Raw genomic sequence first — 19,336 nt, forward strand, 5'->3', positions numbered from 1 at the left:
AATCAGAAGGATCATACTCGCCACTGGTTGGCAGAGTTAGCACACATGATCAGCGAAGCTAATGACAGTGATGAATTTGGGATCAGAAAGGGCTCAGGAGGAGGGTCTGATTTATCTCAGGGTTCTTCCATGGTCCAGTTTAAACTGGAATGAATCCAATCTGTACAGGCAGTGCCATACAGGGTGGTAATAAAAAGCGTAACTAAGTGAATTTGAATCTCAGAAGATAAACTGTCCCATTACAAACTACTTTTGTCTTGTTTCAAATAATCTCTAACAATCCAAATGATGACTCTGAATGAGTATCACAGACAATCTCTCACACAATCCGAATAGCTACATTTTAAATGCTATCTTCCTATACATAATCATATGCTCAGACATGGTTGCAGTCAATGTGTATACAATTTGGTGTTTATCTTTTAAACATTAGAAGTTAAGGAAGCCAGAATACTGTTATTAAGCTTAGCATTTTTCTTCCTATTCATTTTATATAGTGAGTGCTTGGTAAATATTTGTTGGGGGACTATTCATATATTTGCAAACAAGAAAGTATCCTTTATACAAGTCTATCTTTATTTGTAAAAAATAATATACAACTAAAACTAATTTGATTTTTAAAATCAAAGTTCATTTAGTGATAATGTACATTTTATAATAAAATTGTAGTAAAATACTGACATTTGATAGTTTAAACAAAGTATCATTCATGTAAAAATCATGTTGCATGTAAAATTTAATTAGAAAATTCATAGTTCACAAAAGTACATATATTTTTGTTGATAGCTCACGAGAACATCATAAATTTACTCAAGATACAGAACAAAATTCACAGTTAGGCTTGACATTTAGTACTACAAAATTTTATGTGGAGTCCACTGATATTTTTGTTAATAAGGTACACCTGAAATAATTGAGACTGCCAATGATTTGACATTTTATTGTATAACCAAGGTCTATACTGGCTTTACAATACGTCTAGTAATCAATTATGTCACCAATAATTTAAATGAGAAATCTAGCTTAAAACACCACTCATATATACCCTTAGCAGGATAATTAAAATAAAAAGCACTAGCAGCTTTGATTTCCATTTTCGTGAATACATAGAAATCTGTACTTTACAGTTAAAATGTGTACAAAAAGTCAAGCCCTGAAGTATTTTTCCCAGGAGAGAAGTTCTGATGTTAAAATTTTGTTAAAAAAAAAAAAAAAAAAAAAAAAGGAGAGAGGTAGTGTGTGAAAGGATTTTTACTTAAAATGTTAAACCCCTGCACCGCTTAAAATATGCATGAAATTTAACCTATGTGTTAACATTTTCCCATTCAAGAGTCAAATTTATATTAACTCACAGAATGTTAAAGCTGGAATGCCGTTAAAAAATAGTGGTACAGAAGTGGAAGAACTTGGGTGACTTCAACGAAAAAGTAGTGTCACATAATGTTGTGCGGTTGTCAGTTTAGTGGTGCCGTGAGCAAAATACATGAAGTGTTCTGAGTCCAGCCACCTTCATCTAATCCAGACTTCTTCATATGTTTTTACCAGAGAGAAAATATCCTTCAAAACGGAGCCATTAAATTCTTCATTGTTTCAATAGCACACAGTTGTTATAAAGGTATCCATCTGTCCTGGCCCTACCATAAAATTAATAATAAATAACTCAGAGAGGAAAATCCGTAAGCCACAGGGAACGTGTGCGCGCCCCACACTCTTCTTAGTTTCTATATATAAGCGGTGCTTGTGCACGTTGTCCAGTGGAATCAGGCGAGGGTTGGGAGCTAGCAGCCTTACCTTCAACTTGTCCTAAGTGGGTGCATCGGAAAATAATAAATAGCCTCATAAAATTAATAGCAATAAATGCTACCTGTCCAAGGTGAATACTATATTATTTCTCATAAAGTGTAGGCAGTGTCCCTAGAAATCCCAGTAAGGAAAACCCACGTATCTCATACAAAAAGTGCACAAGTTTGTCCTGGGTGTAAAAATCTCTTAATTTGGGTGCATTTTTTAATCCAAAATGATTCATACTACTCAAATACGTGAAAAGGGTATAAAAGCACGCCAACAAAACACTAATGACAAAAGGAATGATTTCAATGAGATGGGAATGAGACAGAAGAGATTAAGGGGGTCTCAAGTATCACCAGTTGATGGAACGGCCTTTTACAACGTTAGGTCATACACATTTGGAATGAGTTCGTAAATAGGAAAGCTATAGGATGAACAAACTTTTAACCTGGACAACTGTTACAGTTTCTTAATTCAAGACCATGGCTTCAATGCTTTATGACCTAGGAAGCAATTCCTAAAAACAGTCAATTGGTTCGATCTCTTAGAAATTAGGGGGGAAAGAAGGCATTTGAAAAAATTACTTGTAACCATTAGCAACGGAAGAATAACATTAAAAAATCAAGATAAAATACAAGAAACACAGGAGCTGAGGTCCCCAAAGTACCAAAGGACAGAATCGGACTTCTTCACATTAGAATTAAAAAAATATATAGTTAAAAGAAAAAGCTAACTGGGCTCTGCACAGCAGGTTAAATACACAACCACTTTGAACGGAAATGATCTGGCCCTCTCGTAGTTCTGAGAACGTGCCCTAACATCCAGTTCTCTGTAGACAAAACAGCAAAAGCACATAATTTCATTAGCAAAGGCCCCTTTTAGACTTAAACTCACCGCTGACAAACCAAAGTTTGTATTAACAATTATCAAACTACTATTTTAATAACATTTTAAGCTTGCAATATTATTTTTCTCATGCCTACTCCAGGTCACTGGTTCAGAGGTATATATGCTTTAAACTAGCCGAATTTACAAGTCCCTATGGTGACATTCAGACAAAGGTTTCATAGCGTTATGATCGTTCCGTCTTCTTCTAAGAGTTTTTGATCTGGAGCACGTGTTTCTGTACCTGTGCCACTTGCGACGGGGGCTAAGCTCACTTCATTAGAAGGAATAAAACCATTCTGTCCAGATTCAAAATTGAGTTCTATTTGCGTTAGTGATTCCAGGCTCTCGGTAGTGGGAACAGCTTTCGGAATCTGCTGCGGCACTCCGTTACCTTCAATAATAATGTCGTCCTCATCACTGTCTTCATCCTCTGGCTCAAAGCTCGGTTCTGCCTGCTGGGGATAGCCCAGAAGGCTGTTATCAGTGGACTGGCCAGAGCTGCCAGAAGTCCGACTGTTCCGGACAACATTGTTCCTCTGGTTTGCTGGTCTCACCGTGATGATGAGGTTGCGGCTGTTGGCGATCATCATGTCTGTTACTTGATCAAGACTCTTCCCTGAAACTTCTATGCCGTTGACTTCTAAGACTTCATCATTCACAGCTAACAGTCCTGTGCTTTGAGCCAGGCCTCCGGGGACAAGTCTGGATATAAAGATCCCTGGGACCTTCTCTAAGCCATGAGGTGTTACCCTGACACTGGAGCCATCCCGGATGTAGAATCCTAAGGGTTTCTCAGTGCCGTACTTGTAAAGACGAACCCTACGATGTGTTTCTGGGAGAATATCCACGTCTATAATAGAAGACACGGGTCTGAAGTCTTGGGGCATGCTAATGACTATATGTGGCTTTTTTCTATGGTTGTCAGGACGCAATACGTTGGTTAAAACATTCTTCTTCTTTATTAGTGTGTCTGTACCAAAGGCACTGTAGTCTGCTTCTTCTGTTTAAAAACAAAATATGATAATTATAGAGATACTGTAAAAACACCCATTTATCTACAGTTGAATCTCTACAGAAGGGAGAACTCACATGCATTTGGTACACAAACAATTTAAAGATTAGCTTCTAATCAGATCAAAATGTAGTGCAGTGGTAAGACTGCTGTACCAGAAGGAAACCACTAGGTGGCCCTCTCAAGCACACATCATAAAAGAAGCAAATGCTAAAGTTAAATCTGAGCAAGCTCAAAGGCTATTAAGCATTAAGAGGGCAAACACGATTCTGGTAAGTCTTACAAACCATTCTTAAACATCATTTCAGGGGCGCCTGGGTGGCTCAGTTGGTTAAGCGGCTGACTTCAGCTCAGGTCATGATCTCGGGGTCTGCGAGTTCGAGCCCCGCGTCGGGCTCTGTGCTGACCGCTCAGAGCCTGGAACCTGTTTCAGATTCTGTGTCTCCCTCTCTCTGACCCTCCCCCGTTCATGCTCTGTCTCTCTCTGTCTCAAAAAAAAATAAACGTTAAAAAAAAATTTTTTTTTAAACATCATTTCAAATGCGTTACATAAAATGTATTTTCCCTTCATTTAAGAACCTCCAGTTTGCATATTTCTGATTCTCCTCGATGTAAAATGCGACACTTTTGAATCCCAAGGTAAATCAAGAGAATGAACCTATAGGAGAGGCTGACTGGGCAGATAATATGCATTAAATGATAATGTAATAAGAGGAATATAGATCTAGAACGTAGGGATTTTGGTCTTCTGCAAATGTTGTCTTCCAGCTTTCCAGGGGGGAATTCTTCATCTCCCATTTTCCCACTTTGAAAGACGCTGAAGTGTAAGATTGTTAACTTTTTTCTTCACCGTGTGTGAAACAACGGGGGGGCAAAGGAACCTGTCTGGGTGGTGGGGACACAACCGGCGGGAGGGAGGACCCTGGCAGCCCCGAGCTGCTGCCTCATTTAACGTGCGGCACGGCCCCCTTGCTGCAGGCATCTTTCTTCCACTAAAGAAATCTGTGTGGCCAAATCCAATTTGCCACGGAGCCTTGTTTTTTTAGGTAAAAAATTTCTCATTTTTAAATGCTGATACCCAATTAAATAACAACAAAAACCAGCTTGAGCCAAATAACATCCGCGGGCTTGAATTCATTCTTCCAGCCAGCAATCTAGAATTCTGATGTAAACTAAGGGAAAACGGGGCGCCTAAAACCAGATAGGTATTCTTAAATCACACTGTTGAAGGAAGGCATCTACAAACAAAACATCTCATCAGAGAATGAGGTAGAAAAGGAAATGAGATTGACCACAGGTACGAAACTTGAAATCATGTTTCAAAAATAACCAATGAGAAGAAATTAAAAAATCTTAGCCTCAGCTCCTGCTACAGAGAATAGTATCACTGTACTGTGTGGGACAGGGCTTAGCTTCCATTCTTTCCCTGCACTCTCACCTTCTATTGATAAATATTTCCATCTTTACTCTACAAACCAGGAAATCAAGGGTACAAAATAACCATTAAGAGTACAAAATACAGAGAAAGACTGGACCTGGATTTTCTTCTCTGGCCAATACCTTATGCATTCACATAATGAGCATTAAGTGTCAGGTGTGGGTCTGAATATGGAGAACTTGGGTATTTTTTTCTCATGTTGCTTGAACATTCTTTAAAAGCTAGCTGCAGAGGGGCGCCTGGGTGGCGAGTTGGTTAGGCGTCCAACTTAGTTAGGCACAGGTCATGATCTCGCAGTTCATAAGGTCGAGCCCCACACCGGGCTCTCTGATGTCAGTGCAGAACGCGCTTCAGATCCTGTCTCTCTCTCAAAAATAAACAAACATTAAAAAAAAAAAAAAAAAAAGGCTAGTTGCAGATAAATGTACAAGACCAGGGGTACCTTAATTTTTGGCATTGTTTCCCCCTGGGGCAAATTCTGTCTTCATTTATAAAATATGCATACTATGTTCCTACAGAGACAAATTTATTTATAATTTGGCTTTGGAAATTAACCCAGTGACACAAGAATCTTTTTGGCAACACTTGGGAAAGACTATCAACAATAGTCTTCTACTGAATGTATTTTCCCAAAAGTATCTTTTCATTTTAAAACAATCAATTTAAAAAAACCTACATAATATTTATAAGGAAAATTCCACACTGTACACACTGGAACAAAATTAAGTTGCCTACATGGGAAACCTGACCCCCGCCCTCCCCCCAAAAAAGAAAAAACAATCCTAAATCTGCATAATTTGGCATTGCATCCAGACTGTTTGAATGCTCTCTGCTAAATTCTCAAAAGCAATATGCCCCAGTACAAAGGCACCTTTGTTCTCCCATCTAGCTAATCAGTTTCTAGCCACTGGGAAAAGAAATATTTTGGCAGGAAGCCAGGGTGCAGAGTGTTAGTTTAAAGTGTAAAGGTGACTGTCCACTGGGAACCGGGAGTTCATTTTCTACCTGAGTCTGTGTATCAAAGCACTGAACTCAGAATGAGATGCAAAGTTTGCAAACTTGGTTCACAGCAACCTCCCCGCCCCCCACACCGTAAAAACCCGGGCCTATGCAACAGTACATGATATAGGCTCAACACCTCCCTTATCCCAAGCCCGTCTCTCGGCCACAGCCTCAGCTAACTGCGATCATCGATCATCACGGATCCACTTGGAATGCCTGCCAGGAGCCAAACTGCGGGTCTCCCTTCCTTACAGAAAGTTCCTGTGCTTTACTTAGAGAGGAGCCTTGCAGCCACTCCCCGGGACCTCTTACTCTTCCAACAGTTAATTCCGAAAGGCCTGGCTGTCTCATTCCTTAACGGACATTGAGTCGTGAGTCACAGATTCAGAGCAGGGGGTAAGGGTCCACTAGTGACCTAGGGCAGGCACAGATACACGAAATAAAAGCCTACGGTGTTAAAGCAAATCTGGGGGATAAAAAACCCAAACCCTCCTATAAACCCCATCAGCATCCCTGTAGAGTAAACACAGTAACAGTTCACAGTAATCAAGAAAGTTCACGATGACCCATCTGACGTTCGATGAGAAGACAGGGAAGAAGGAAATAATTTCTGAAATTATCCTACTCCAGGGTTGACAAACTTTTCCCCAAAAGAGCTCTGGAGTAAGTATTTTAGGTGTTGCAGGTCATATAGTCGCTGCTGCAAAAGCCACGATCAGTACGTAAAGGAAGGAGTGTGGCCGTGTTCCAAGAAGACTTTATTTACAAAAACAGCCAGCAAGCCTTGTTTGCCAACCTTTGTTCTAATCCAAAATGGTTAAATGAACTAGATCTGGCAGCTTTAAAAGGATTAAATATCACCTAAAGCAACATTCAAAGTATGCAAATCCCTTCACTTCCTAATATAAGCAAACCAATCACCAAACGCCGAAGCTGCACTAGGATGTAGCCAGGCCGATCCCGTGACCAAGAGAAGGTGGGGGCTTGTTCGCAAGGTGCTTGCACTCCACAAGAGGGGACTCCACAAGAGGGGCCGGCAACCCGAATTTCAAACAATTACGTTATTAGAAGGAGCCAAGAACTGTGGTTTGTCTACAGTGCACCGTAGGAGCCTGGCCTGGTTTGCAGGGAGACACAAGGCTTCTCCAGGGAAGAGAGGTTTGTGCTGAGACTGGAAAAGAAGCCAGTAGCTAATCAGGTAGAAGGGAGGGAAGAATGTTCCAGGCACAGGATCCAACGAATATAGAGAAGGGCTGGATGGGGCAGACGAAGAAGTCCAATAGAGGGGGGGGGAGGGGAGGGGAAGAGTCAAGAGCCCAGTTAGAGGCAGCAGGGGCCCTGCAGACAAACAGGGCCTGGGGGGGGGGGTGGTTGTTAAGGATTATGGACTTCAGCCTAGGGGCAATGGGAAGAAAACCAAAGGTTTGGGTTTTTCTACTAAGCTCACCCAGGCTGTAAACTGGAGAATGGCCCTGAGGGAGAAAATGGGGAGCCGCCGAAGTGATTTTGGATGGCCCCTGGCCTGGAGCAGAGGTAGTGCTGATGGGGAAACGAACGTGAAAAATAATTAGAACAGTTTTAATACGAATAGGCTCGGTGCCTGAGCAAAAGAGAGGCATGTGTCAAAGGTGACACCAAGGTTTCTGTCATGAGCAACTTGTGTCACAATTTCTTCTTTTTATTTTATTTGACCTTATTTCTTGGGCCACACCTTTAAACATTTTTTACAATTTACAATTAAAATGCATATCCTTTAGAGCATTTTTAAGTCAAACCCTGATTCACTGAAATGGAGTCTTAGAGTACATCTGCAGAATAATGTCGAGTGCACAGTTTTAAGAGATGAATGGGGTGCCTGACCAGGTGTCTGGGTCACAAGACCATGTCTTAAGTGAGAGAGTGTGTAAAGGGAGGCCCTTCTAGTGTTTCCAGCAGACTCTTCTGAATAAATCCAAGATAAAAATGCATTTGTCTGAGATCATACAAAAACTGATGGTAATAGACCACGAAGTTGTGGTGTGGATATTCTGATCAGATCTGGGGAGGAGTCTGAGTACCACAACAGATCCCAGACTTGGCTGCCTGTCATGCGAGCTGGGAAGCTTTTAAACTCCAATAGGGGAAGGGGGTTGACAAAAGATCTGGCAATCTTCTCTGTGAATACAACTTTCAAGGCACCAGAGACTTTATCTTCTTTTGGTTCTGCTTCCGATGATAATAGCCCTAGAGACGGGGTCTTTCTTCTAACAACAAATTATTACAAAACATAAAACCTTTCAAGATATGTAACAATAGTTTATGCATTCAACTGTGACCTTTCGATTCAAAGAAACTCTTAGTAGAAGCATCAGATTTTCAATTAAAGATGTACTGTAAAAGACACAGTTTTAAAATTTTAAATGGTTCTGAAGTTTGTTTTTTAAAATCACTTGGTACCATATCAAATGTAATCGCTGCCCTAACGATTCCTAAACTGGGATCAACAAGCCAAGAAAACAGAAAATGTGTTGTAATTAAGCAGTGAAATGTTACTATACGTAATGTCATGCTTTATATTAGTTTCCTGACTTCAATGCCGTTTATCATTTACATAAAATCAGCTTTCTACTTAAGCATCTGTTGATCTTTAAAACAAAAAAAAGTATCACTGTGAATCACAGGGCACTGAGTAAGTCTGTAAGACAGACAGTAAAGATAACTAACTTGCCCTTACGTAAGGTGACTTCAGGTCTGATAAAGGTGGGAGGGTCAGGGGGCTTTGGCTAGGGTGGTCCAAAGAAACCCTTAGAAGAAAGTTATGTGTGTTAAGATCTGAATGATGAGGAGGGAGCCATGGGAGGAGCAAGGAAAAGGGGGAAAGAACAGCAGAAACACAGAGAGAGCAACGAGCTTTCCAAGTCTGAGCCAGAAAGCAAGCCAGCCTGGTGGGCTGTGATGAGGGAGTAGGGGAACGGAGAAAGATGACGTTGTAAAGTCCAAGGCAGGAAGGATGTTATTCTGGGTAGAGTGGGAAGGGAGAAGGGGGGTTATGAAGCAGAAATGACTCGACCAGCTTACTTTTCTGCTTTCCTTAGGTCCTATTTGCATTACACTTGCATTTTTATTTATTTATTTTAATTTTAATTTTAATGTTTATTTATTTTTGAGACAGAGACAGGATGCAAGTGGGTTAGGGGCAGAGAGAGAGAGAGAGACAGAGAGAGACAGAGAGAGAGAGAGAGAGAGAGAGAGAGAGAGAGAGTCCGAAGCAGGCTCCAGGTTCCAAGCTATCAGCACAGAGCCCGACGCGGGGCTCGAAATTACCAGCTGTGACATCATGACCTGAGTCGAAGTCGGACGCTCAACCAACTGAGCCACCCAGGCGCCCCAAATTACACTTGTATTTTTAAAAGCAAAAATGTTCTGTTCAATGCACTACCTATTTCTAAATCAAATTCTAAGAGCTGTTCACTATATTGGACATTTACTTCTAGGGCAAAGAAAACTTTTGTTCACATAGAAACATATTTAAAAAGCAAATAGCAGAACATAACCACCCTTACCAGACATCAGGATTAATCCCACAATCGTTAAGTGTCACTATTCCAGTAATAAGCACACGTAGTGGTATAATCCAACTCCTAAAATCTAACAAAAAGGATAATCCAACAAAATTTTGTCGGATGGCAGGAGTTTAAACATAGTCACTCCTCACTTAAATACACATTCCGAACAGCAATGAAGTTTTTAATGAAAATCACAAGGAAGGCCTACCACTCAATGATTCAGCTTCTTCTGCTTAACACAAGTTCCGCTTGAATGTTTTGTCTTCTCTCCTCTACTGCCGTTCCTTCCTCTCCAACAGTCTCTACACAACCAGACAAGGGCCCGCTCCTGTCTTCATCCCTGCGAGACCTGATGTCCACTCTCAAGAATTTCAACGATCACTTTTCCAGACTTTCAATCTTCTCTCACTAGCCTCTAGATTTCGATCATAAGTTCCAGTCTACTACTTCCAATTTCCTATATGACACAGTTAAAACTCATCAGCCAAATAAGCCCCCCCCCCTTTTTTTAATGTTTAGTCTATTTTTGAGAGAGACAGACAGACAGACAGCATGAATGGGGAGGGGCAGAGAGAGAAGGAGACACAGAACCCAAAACAAGCTCCAGGCTCCGAGTTGTCAGCACAGAGCCCGACGTGGGGCTTAACCCCACAAACCGCAAGATCATGACCTGAGACAAAGTCAGCACTTGACCAACTGAGCCACCCAGGCACCCCCCCCAAATAAGCCTTTTTTGTTCCAAAACCAAACCCATTTTCTTTCCAAGTCAATGTCCCTCTTCCAAATTCTGCTTGTTTATGCCACTGTCCCAGCCATCAGACTCAAATCCAGAAACCTATTTATTCTGTTTGAGTCCTCTTCACATCCCCACCATGCAGTGGGGAGCAGTGACTCTCAAGTACCAGATACGCCCCTTTTCTCACCTGCCTCCTCCACCGGGGCAGCTAGCTTCCCGGCTGTCTCTTCATGCCAGCTACTTGTCCTCTCCTCTAAGACCGCTGCTCACTCCACCTCATCCCCAACAGCCAAATTAATCCTCCTAGGCTAATACTCTAATTGTACTACACCACTGTTAGGTATCTACGCAATCCATCTCAGGGGTCTCTGGGAAAATTAACGTGTGTGCTTCTAAGTATTTTGTGAACAGCGTAAATGTGACCCTCGGAGGTTTGTTGGTGGACTTCAGTTCCTCCAAACCTAGAAAAGCAGAGCTACGAGACCAGTGCAGTCCCAAAGCCCTGGGAGTGGTCCAAGGCTTATCAACCGATTGGAAATAAAGTTTCACCTTCAAGGGTAATCCCCACCCATTCTCTCAAACTGCTCTCTGGGTTGGTTTATAAACATAGAAAGGCTCTCATTATCCTGCCAATACTGAGCTTGCTGCTGTCACACTGGCTTTCTAAACCTCTTCATTTACCAAAGACAAAGGAATAAACCCCACACATCAGGGCCATGTGCGGACAGGCAGACACGGAGGAGGCCGTAAAGTTTAAAAAAAAAAAGTTTTAAAACTCAAAGTGCATTTGAAAATGCTTGTCCCACAGAATGGTTATTTCAAATGTTCTTTTGCAAGCCTAATATCGGTGTTTGAATTCCTCCAAAATAATGGCTTCCCAATTTTCCAGATAACTAACTGACCTTATTTCCGCGAAAAACATCCTAAATAAGTAAATTTCCTTCAGGTATCTATTAAGTAGTAAACACAGCATCTGAGAGTTCGTTGCCACCAAAAAAAAAAAAAAAAAAAAAATTAGAATGTTTCTCTGATTTCAAAGTCATAGCCTTTCCAAAACATCTTTCTGAATGAACAAAACTCTATTCACCAAAGTGAATATTCAATGCATATCCTATCAATGAGGAAAATAAACCACTTCTGTTTCTAAAACAATTCTTCCACACAGTGGTACTTACCCTTTTTTTGTATAAAAATCCTAAGTAGTGGGTTGGCCGTTGAAACAGCTTTGTGATAATTATCGTCATTGTTTATAGGTAGTAAGTCTCCATGGATGTCCGCATAGCCTACTAAAACGTCAACATTGGGTATCTTATGAACATGTTGCAGTAATCCATAAAACTCCTCAAATTTTCCAGGTTTGGATCTTTCCAGTGAAAACCGACGAAATTCAGCTCCAAACTATAAATACAATGAACACATTAATTAAAAACAAAATAAGTAACAGGACCCGATTTGAAAATGCACGCCACAGGAAAATTAACAGGCATGGCACTTCCCTTAATAAACAAGATAGTGGCAGTGACACAGTCGTTGGTCGGAGCCCTCACTATCTGGAGATAAAACAGCCTAAGAAAGGCACAGGAATGTGCCTTCTCACTGCTGCATCTCTGAGGGGCACTCCCTTCAGGAGATGCAGGCTCACTTCAACCCCTGGGGTACGCAGGCCTCACTGGGGACTGTCCTGCAACGGTGACTCAGCTCAAACCGGTCTGGAGCCCAGATCTCCACCGGCAGTACTCTCCCCACTCAGGCCGTGCGGTAACAAAGATGCGCCCAAGTCTTTATTTTGGCCATTAGCAAAAAGTACCTAAGTTTCTTCCCTTATAAAAGGGATTATGACTTCGCAGAAGTGGCAAGAATTAACAGCAACATATAAAAAAGGGGCTTTGAGTTTCTTGGCATTAAGCTACCATACAAATAGAGGTATGTAAGAAATAGGTCTAGAGATAAGGAGTATCTTCCCTATGATAATGCTAGAAAAAAGCAGCTTTATTAATACATAAAATGTATATCCTACAACCACCCACATAACACAAGAAGTGGTTATGTGCTTGGCACAGTGCTGAGCCCTATAGATGGGCTGGGAGCAGGAGCTCACCCATTAGTGGGTAAAGAGGACAATGACATCAGCAAGGTCTTAAGGGATCAAAGAAACACCTCTATCAGACCCAATATTTACCTTCACAATTCTGATTTTCGGGTATGTTTCCCTACTCTAGAATCACCTCTCTGCTCTCCAAATGCCAGATGATTAAAGTGGCTGTTATTGAACACTAAGGACTGGCTTCATCTAGTCCCTGATAAACAGGATCTATGACTTAATATGGGACTACCTTCCTCAATGTGGAAACCTAGGAAAGGTTCATCAGCCTTCCTCAAAAAGTGTCCTGGCCACAGAAGTCTAGAAATGCTATGTAACTATAATCACACTCTTAAGGAATCACTGTGGAGACCGGATATTACAGACTCAGTTCAGTCCTACAGTTGATTTTTTTTTTTTTAATTTTAAACAAATGTTTGCCAAATATGTTCTACCACTGAACTTATTTTTCCTCTAAATAGCTACTATTAACAAGAAAGATTAATGTATTCTAATGTAAGGTAATGTAATGCTAACACAGCCTTAAGCATCATGCAGAGAAAGTCACCATCAGAATAATTTGAGAGGTTACAAATGTGTCAATTCATCTTCCCAAGGACCTATGGGATATCTGAAGTCACTGTCCTTATTGTATTTAAGAAGTTCATCTGCCTTACTAATACCCACACTGCTCACTAGTTTTAAATTAAGTTAAAAACTCCCTAAAGCTGACTCCTACCTCTAATAAATAATTTAAAAAGTTTCCAAAACACATTCTTGAAACACAAACACCAACATTTGTCAAGAATATAAGGTGACTCATACCTAAAACTCTCAAAAAGTTCAGTCACACCTTCATGTTTCAAGGTAAATAAAAACTGGGCAACACCCTTCATATCAGAGCTAGTCTTCGATGTTATCAAAAGTCACAGTTTCGCCTCCATTTTCTTTCTTCTGGTATCATAAGGCAGAGTTGCTAGTGTTTTCTGATTCATGCCAGGGTTATCACTTCTCCTGGTACACGTAGAAGAGTAACATCTAACAACTGAACATTTTAGGGCTCCAATGTCTTTGCTTTTGCTAAAGCTTTTGGGGGAAAAGCTTCTGCTTAGCATTTTTTCTCTTCCTTAAATGTTATGATAAAAACAATGAAAAACTGTATGGCTTCACGGCAGCTGTGCCCTTTTGCAAATGTTAGCAGAAAACAAAACCAAACAAGAGAAACTGTTATGCTTCTTGCAGAAAAACAGGATCAGGAGAACGTTTGACTACATGAAGAAAAATACTAAGAGAGAAAATCAAGACCCGCTCAACAACTATCCACTATGTGAACCATTTATAACTCTTTTTTAGCCCAGTCTACTTTGTCCTGGCCACACGGAATTTGGCCTTCTCCCCTGGGAGAATGGACACCTTCTCTCCGCATCTGTTGGTACATCCGAGAAAAGCAAAGTTAATTTTGATATTGTCTGCCCACGAATAACAATCAGAAAATGTACAGCTCAGGAGTTGTCCCAAGGTCATTAAAGGATACCACCTTCAATATTGATTAAGAACTTTCCTAGGTCCGCAAAGATACTAAAGTTGACACACTGTTTTCTCCGCAGAAGTAAGAGAGATCCCAAACGTGGATCTGCACATCACCTGGTCCTGGCTGCAACCTCTTGAGGATCAGTTTTGTAAAAAGCTCTGATATCACCAAAGCAGTGACAAAGGGAAACACTGTTTCAAACATCTGTCCAAATATTTTTAAATGATAAGGAGGACAAGTGTTTAATTTAATCCACTAAAAATAAGCGTGTCAACAATATCTATTTAAAACACAAGGTGTCGCAGACACATTAAAAACAGGACCTAATGCTGTGTCTATTCATCGACAGCTAGAACAATGACGGAGCCTCACTTCACTTGGTGCGGGTTCTCAGAACGCCTTGACTCTAGTTGAGAGAGGAGGTTCACTAACAGGGCAGCCTGGCAGGTCAAATATGGAACATGTAGTAGACATACGTGTGGGAAAGATTCACAGATCAGCTGACAGCAGACAAGGGGCAGAAAGCCTGAAATTCCAGTCCCCAAATGCTCCAGGTTTCTAGTCCAAGAGATGACTTACCACTTCACTGTATTTATCAATGCACCTAGACTCTCGACTCATTTTTCCTAGGATAAAAAAATTAAAGACTTGCTACCAAGATTAGGACCACAAACTGAATTTTAAAATTATGCAATATCGTAAGTGTTTTTCTTTTCTTAACCTCAACTCCCACAGGCGCAACCTAGATTTATAACAGGAATGCCTGAGAAAGTTCAACCACTGGGCACAGAACCACTACTGCCCCTATGCAGCTCAGGAAAAATGTCTGTATATCTGGAGTCATCTTAACCCTTAGCTTAAGCGTGTCCCTCCAATTTGCTATGACAGTTCCATGGAGGACACAGGGAAGAGTGTATTCCTTAAACTGCCGTAACTGCATTTCTGTTCCTATTAAACAACGGTTTCTGCAACTAGTGCCTATCCTGATACAGAAGTTAAGTCACAAATAGCATTGTTAAATGACGTTAAAAAAAATTACTGCCAATATTCTTGACGTCAGGATCTCAGTTACAGCAACCTACACAACTCTGCTTATCAACTCTAGATAATAAAACCATTCTATCCACAGGCTCCCTGATTTTGTATTTGCCCTAAGTGGTCTTACATTCAATGACGTTTCATTATTTTTTAAGTGGATACGTGCTGTACTGTCCTCCCAGGCTTGTACGCGCGTTTTGGTTTTCTCCACTCTATTTTAAACGTTCTCATAAACATTTGTATTCTATAGAGCGTATAAGTTACTCTGTAAAAAGGCTTTCAGGTTTTGTCATGAAAGCAGAGCTTGGCGAAGTCATCACCTTTCTGAGCCCTCTGTTTTCTCAGAGAAGCAAACTAGATTAAGCTCTTTTTGACCCTTCAACTCATGGAAATGGTTCTGCTTGAAAATGTGGTTGCCGAACACCTCCAGGTTCCAGCTCAAAACCCCCTTTTGGAAAGCATGCTCTAACTAATCCCTACAGACTACCCTGCTCGGGGAGCCTTGCGATTTAGGAATTCAGTGGACAGGGACGCAATCCTCAGCGGACTGGGCATACCGCTCGGTCAGGAATGAAAACACTTGATGTGAAAAGGTAGCACGATGGAATGAAAAGCGCATCCAGCCTGAAACTGTAAAGTGCTACTCAAACGAAAGGTGATAGTGTTAATTTTGTAGATTAAACGCCTACCAAAGTTAGTGCTGGAAAAATCCCTAGCAGGAAGCAAAGCTAACACTAAAAGGGCTCTTGACTTCACTGGGCTCTCCCTTTCACCAACTCGATGCACCCTCGAACCGCAGAAAGGGGTAACATTTTGTGGCCCCGCGGGTTCCAAATATTTTGGACTCACAGACCAGGAGCTAGAATTTCCCCCCCAAAGATTTCCTACCACCCAGCGCTCCCATCCCCGAACAGGAATGAGATTTAAGGAACGAGATTAAGTGCTCCACTGGTCTTCCCACCTGGGCTAGGGGCAAACCCAAGCCCCACCTTCGCCCCCTTCTCACCAAGTTTTCTCTCCGCTACCTCCTGCCTCCAAATCCCACTGCCGCACCCCCCCCCCCCGCGGTTGCAGACAACGGGCAGCCCCCTCAGGCCGCCCCGGCCGCCCCCCTTCCCCTGGCCCCCATCGGCCGGCGGCTCCGCCCAGCCCGGCCCCGCGCACCTTGCTCTTCACCTCCATGGTGCCCAGGCAGCCGCTGCCCGCTCCGTGCCGGTGACTGCGGTTCATGCTGAGGCCGGGCCCCGCGGCGGCCTCCTCCGGCCGGGCCGCCCCTCGGGAGCGCAGGGAGCGAGTGCGCGGCCGGCGGGCTGGGGACGCGGCTGCGGCCCGGGCGCTTCCTCACAGGCACCTGCAGAGGGGGCGGCCGCGGCCCGGGTCTCCGCGCAGAGCTCCGCTCGGCTGGCTCCTCTCGCGGCGAGACCAAGGGTCCGACTGGCGGCGCGGCGGGCGGGGACGCGACTCCCTCCCTCCGGGCCTCGGCGGCGGCCGCGACGGCGGAGAAGGAGGAGGAGGGGGCGGAGCAGAGGCGACAGGCGCCGCAGTCTCGCTCTCGGCCACCTCCCCCGCACGCCCGCGCGCGCGCGCACCCGAGCCTGGCCGGAGCGGCGGCGCGTGAGCGCGCTCACCTGCAGTCGCCGCAGAAGCCTCGGCGGCTCGCGCTCCGCCCACACCCAATAGGAAGCGCGCACCTGCGCCCGCGCCGCCAACCAATCGATACCCGCCTCGCGAAGCGCGTGGGAGGACCGCCTTCTCGAAAATCCCGCCCACCGCCCTGCGATTGGCCCCGCGCTGCGAGGGAGGGGCGGGATCACCTGAAACTTTGGGCCTCCTCCCCGGACCTAGCAGGACATCCATAAAGCGCATGCGCGGGCTCCGGCGTTTCCGTCTCGGGAAGGCCGGCCGGAAGCGCGAGCGCACCTGGAGAGGAGCTGGGGCGGGTGGGCCTTTTGCGCAAGCGCAGGCACGCGCCTGATCGCCCAGTCCCGGCGAGAGCGCGCCCGGCGCGGGGGTGTGCTGCGCGGCCCAGCGGGCTGCAGGAGTGGGGTGGGGCTGCTCGGTTCCCGCCGTCCCCCGCCCCTCGTCCGCTTTGGGATGCTGCACCCTGCAGCAGCGTCCCTCCACCCCCCCCGGTTGGGTCGTTTCGGCGTCCAGCTGCAAGTCTGGTTACAAAATAAAAGTTTTCTCGCCTCTGCAACAGTTACTAGGGGAGAGCATCAGGGCTCTTCAGGCTTGGTTTTGTCCGTAGAGATTTTTTCCTGCAATCCGTCAGGTCCCACGAGGTCGAGAGGGCGCCGTGAGGGAGGGAAAGAGAGTTGAGGACCAGGATGGGTCCCCTCCGGTGCGGCTTCCCTGAGGACTTCCAGACCGGCCTTCCAGGGCTTTCTTTTTTCCTTTGCTTATTTTGTACTTGTTTATTTTTAACCTCCGAAGTCTTTCTCTCCCTCCTCCAGCCCTTTCTTGGCCATTCGCTCTTTGCGCCAATGACAGCCTCTGGACAATGTCCTTTTCTCCCACCGGAGTGCTAGAGCTGTGTCCCTGGTAAAAGACTGAACTCTTCTCTCCAAATGCCCCAGAGCAGGTTTCTTCTCAAAGGGACGCTGTTGAGCACTAGCCATGCCCAGGAAGTGGGGAGAAGACCCTCAAGTCCCCCCCCCCCCCCCACGCAGAAGGACCCACCAGGGACCGGCTCACAAAGAGCTGTTGACCCCTCCCCTGCGCCCACCTGGGGCTGGGGGCAGGAACGGTTATACCCTACCTAACCGTGGCCAGGACGAATTGCTTAGGGTGCTTGGTTCCACCCGAGTCCTCAGGGCCTTCCCCTCACCATCTACCTACCTCAGATCCCTTCTGACACCTTGTACATCCTTGCCAGCACGTGTGTGGCAGGTTTCGGGTTTTTTTCATGTTTTTGGAGTAATCTGGCCCCGCCCCAGGACGAAAGCAATGAGGAGGCAGGGACCACATCAACCACGTCAACTCACTGTTGAGCAGGTAGCATGGTACCTGACCCAGATAGGTCTTTGCCCCGGGCAGGCGTGGAGGGAGTGTGGTTTCCCCGTGCTAACTTTGCCCCACCTGGGCTCAAAGGTGAGAAGCCCGTCTTTCCCCCTGGCGGTGGGGGAGGGGGTTCGGTTCGCCATGTGTCGGTGAGGGAATTTAAGGTTTTTATGGTCACTTTGGGTAGAAGAAGGGATGGAAAGGATTCCACCCCAAGCAGAATAGTAATAAGGCCTGCCACCTCTAATCTGTTCAGAAGCACCTGCTATGTGACTCAACATGCGCTGGAAATGAGGTGCGATGTTGTGCTGGGGCAGCTCCACAGTTTGGTCTCAAGACCCATTAACACTCTTAAAAATCATAGAGGCCCCCAAGCATTTTGTTTATGTGTGTCACGTCTTTTACTGTTCATCGATGTCCAAACACAGGAACACAAAAGCACACCTTCCAACAGTCATCAGGGTGATAATCATCACATGTCATGCCCCTTCAGAAAACACCACTGTTTATACCTGTGAGACAACGAGGGTGACAAGAGGAAGTGACTGTGTTAGTATTGTGAAAATCGTGTTAGGTTTGAGAAATCCCCTAAAAAGGTCTCAGGGACACCCAGGGAACCCACTTTAAGACCACTGAATAGAAAAACCTGTCACAGCCTTTAGGAACCTTTATTCTCAGCTGTCACCCTCCTCTCCCCAGTCGCCATGCCCTGGAAGCCAGGGCCCCAGTTCGATGTGAACGATTATTGGGTGGCTGGCTGAGCTTTATTCCTGTTATCCGTACTGATTTATCAGGCCCTTTTCAAAAGGAAGTTCGTGGATGCCAACACACCTGCGTGGGCTCTGCATTCCTGGAGGTATTGTCACGTCCTCTCTCCCCTCCTCTGGGTGTGGCATCCCTCTTGGACTTTCCTTTCTAGAAGGGAGGGCCAGGCCAGAGCTTCCTGGATCTCCTGAGCGGAATTTGCTCTGAGGCTTGCGTCATAGGTGCGCTTGAGCTGTGTAAGGAAGGAATGTGGAGGATAGTTTGAATTTGATAAACGTGTTGTGGAGGAGGGGGACCCGTTTCATTCCAAGAGCTGCTGTGGCCACAAGTGAGTTGTCAGGGCCTGCATTTCAGCCTTACTTGAGAAGCACGAAGCCCAGAGAAACAGCACAGAGGGTTTATATTTCTGTTTCTTTAGTTCCAAGACCGAACCCTAATCTCATTTCTCTCCATCATCCCTCCCCACCCCCAAATCCTCAAGCCAAAGCTGCTCAAGACTTACGTGTGGAATAA

At 44.5% G+C, this 19,336-nt stretch overlaps 1 protein-coding gene across 1 annotated transcript; it reads right to left on the reverse strand.

Annotated features, from left to right (window-relative positions):
* Positions 1 to 553: 553 nt before the first annotated feature.
* On the reverse strand, positions 554 to 17,653 carry PARD6B (par-6 family cell polarity regulator beta). Its single transcript, XM_027046644.2, has 3 exons — positions 16,223 to 17,653; positions 11,585 to 11,807; positions 554 to 3,676 (listed from the first exon to the last, which is right to left on the reverse strand). Exons 1-3 carry the CDS (start codon positions 16,286 to 16,288, stop codon positions 2,853 to 2,855), a joined length of 1,113 nt encoding a protein of 370 aa, XP_026902445.1. The 5' UTR covers positions 16,289 to 17,653; the 3' UTR covers positions 554 to 2,852.
* Positions 17,654 to 19,336: the final 1,683 nt, after the last annotated feature.

This window comes from Acinonyx jubatus, chromosome A3, assembly GCF_027475565.1.
Source record: "Acinonyx jubatus isolate Ajub_Pintada_27869175 chromosome A3, VMU_Ajub_asm_v1.0, whole genome shotgun sequence".
NCBI lineage: Eukaryota > Metazoa > Chordata > Mammalia > Carnivora > Felidae > Acinonyx > Acinonyx jubatus.

What these genes read in the sequence shown, in the direction of transcription:
- PARD6B (XM_027046644.2), bottom strand. Translation starts at nt 16,288, where the DNA reads ATGAACCGCAGTCACCGGCACGGAGCGGGCAGCGGCTGCCTGGGCACC. An exon ending in CCATGGAGGTGAAGAGCAAG is followed by an intron (nt 11,808 to 16,222) that starts GTGCGCGGGGCC and finishes TTGTATTTATAG; the next exon opens with TTTGGAGCTGAATTTCGTCG. An exon ending in GATTTTTATACAAAAAAAGG is followed by an intron (nt 3,677 to 11,584) that starts GTAAGTACCACT and finishes GTTTTTAAACAG; the next exon opens with AAGAAGCAGACTACAGTGCC.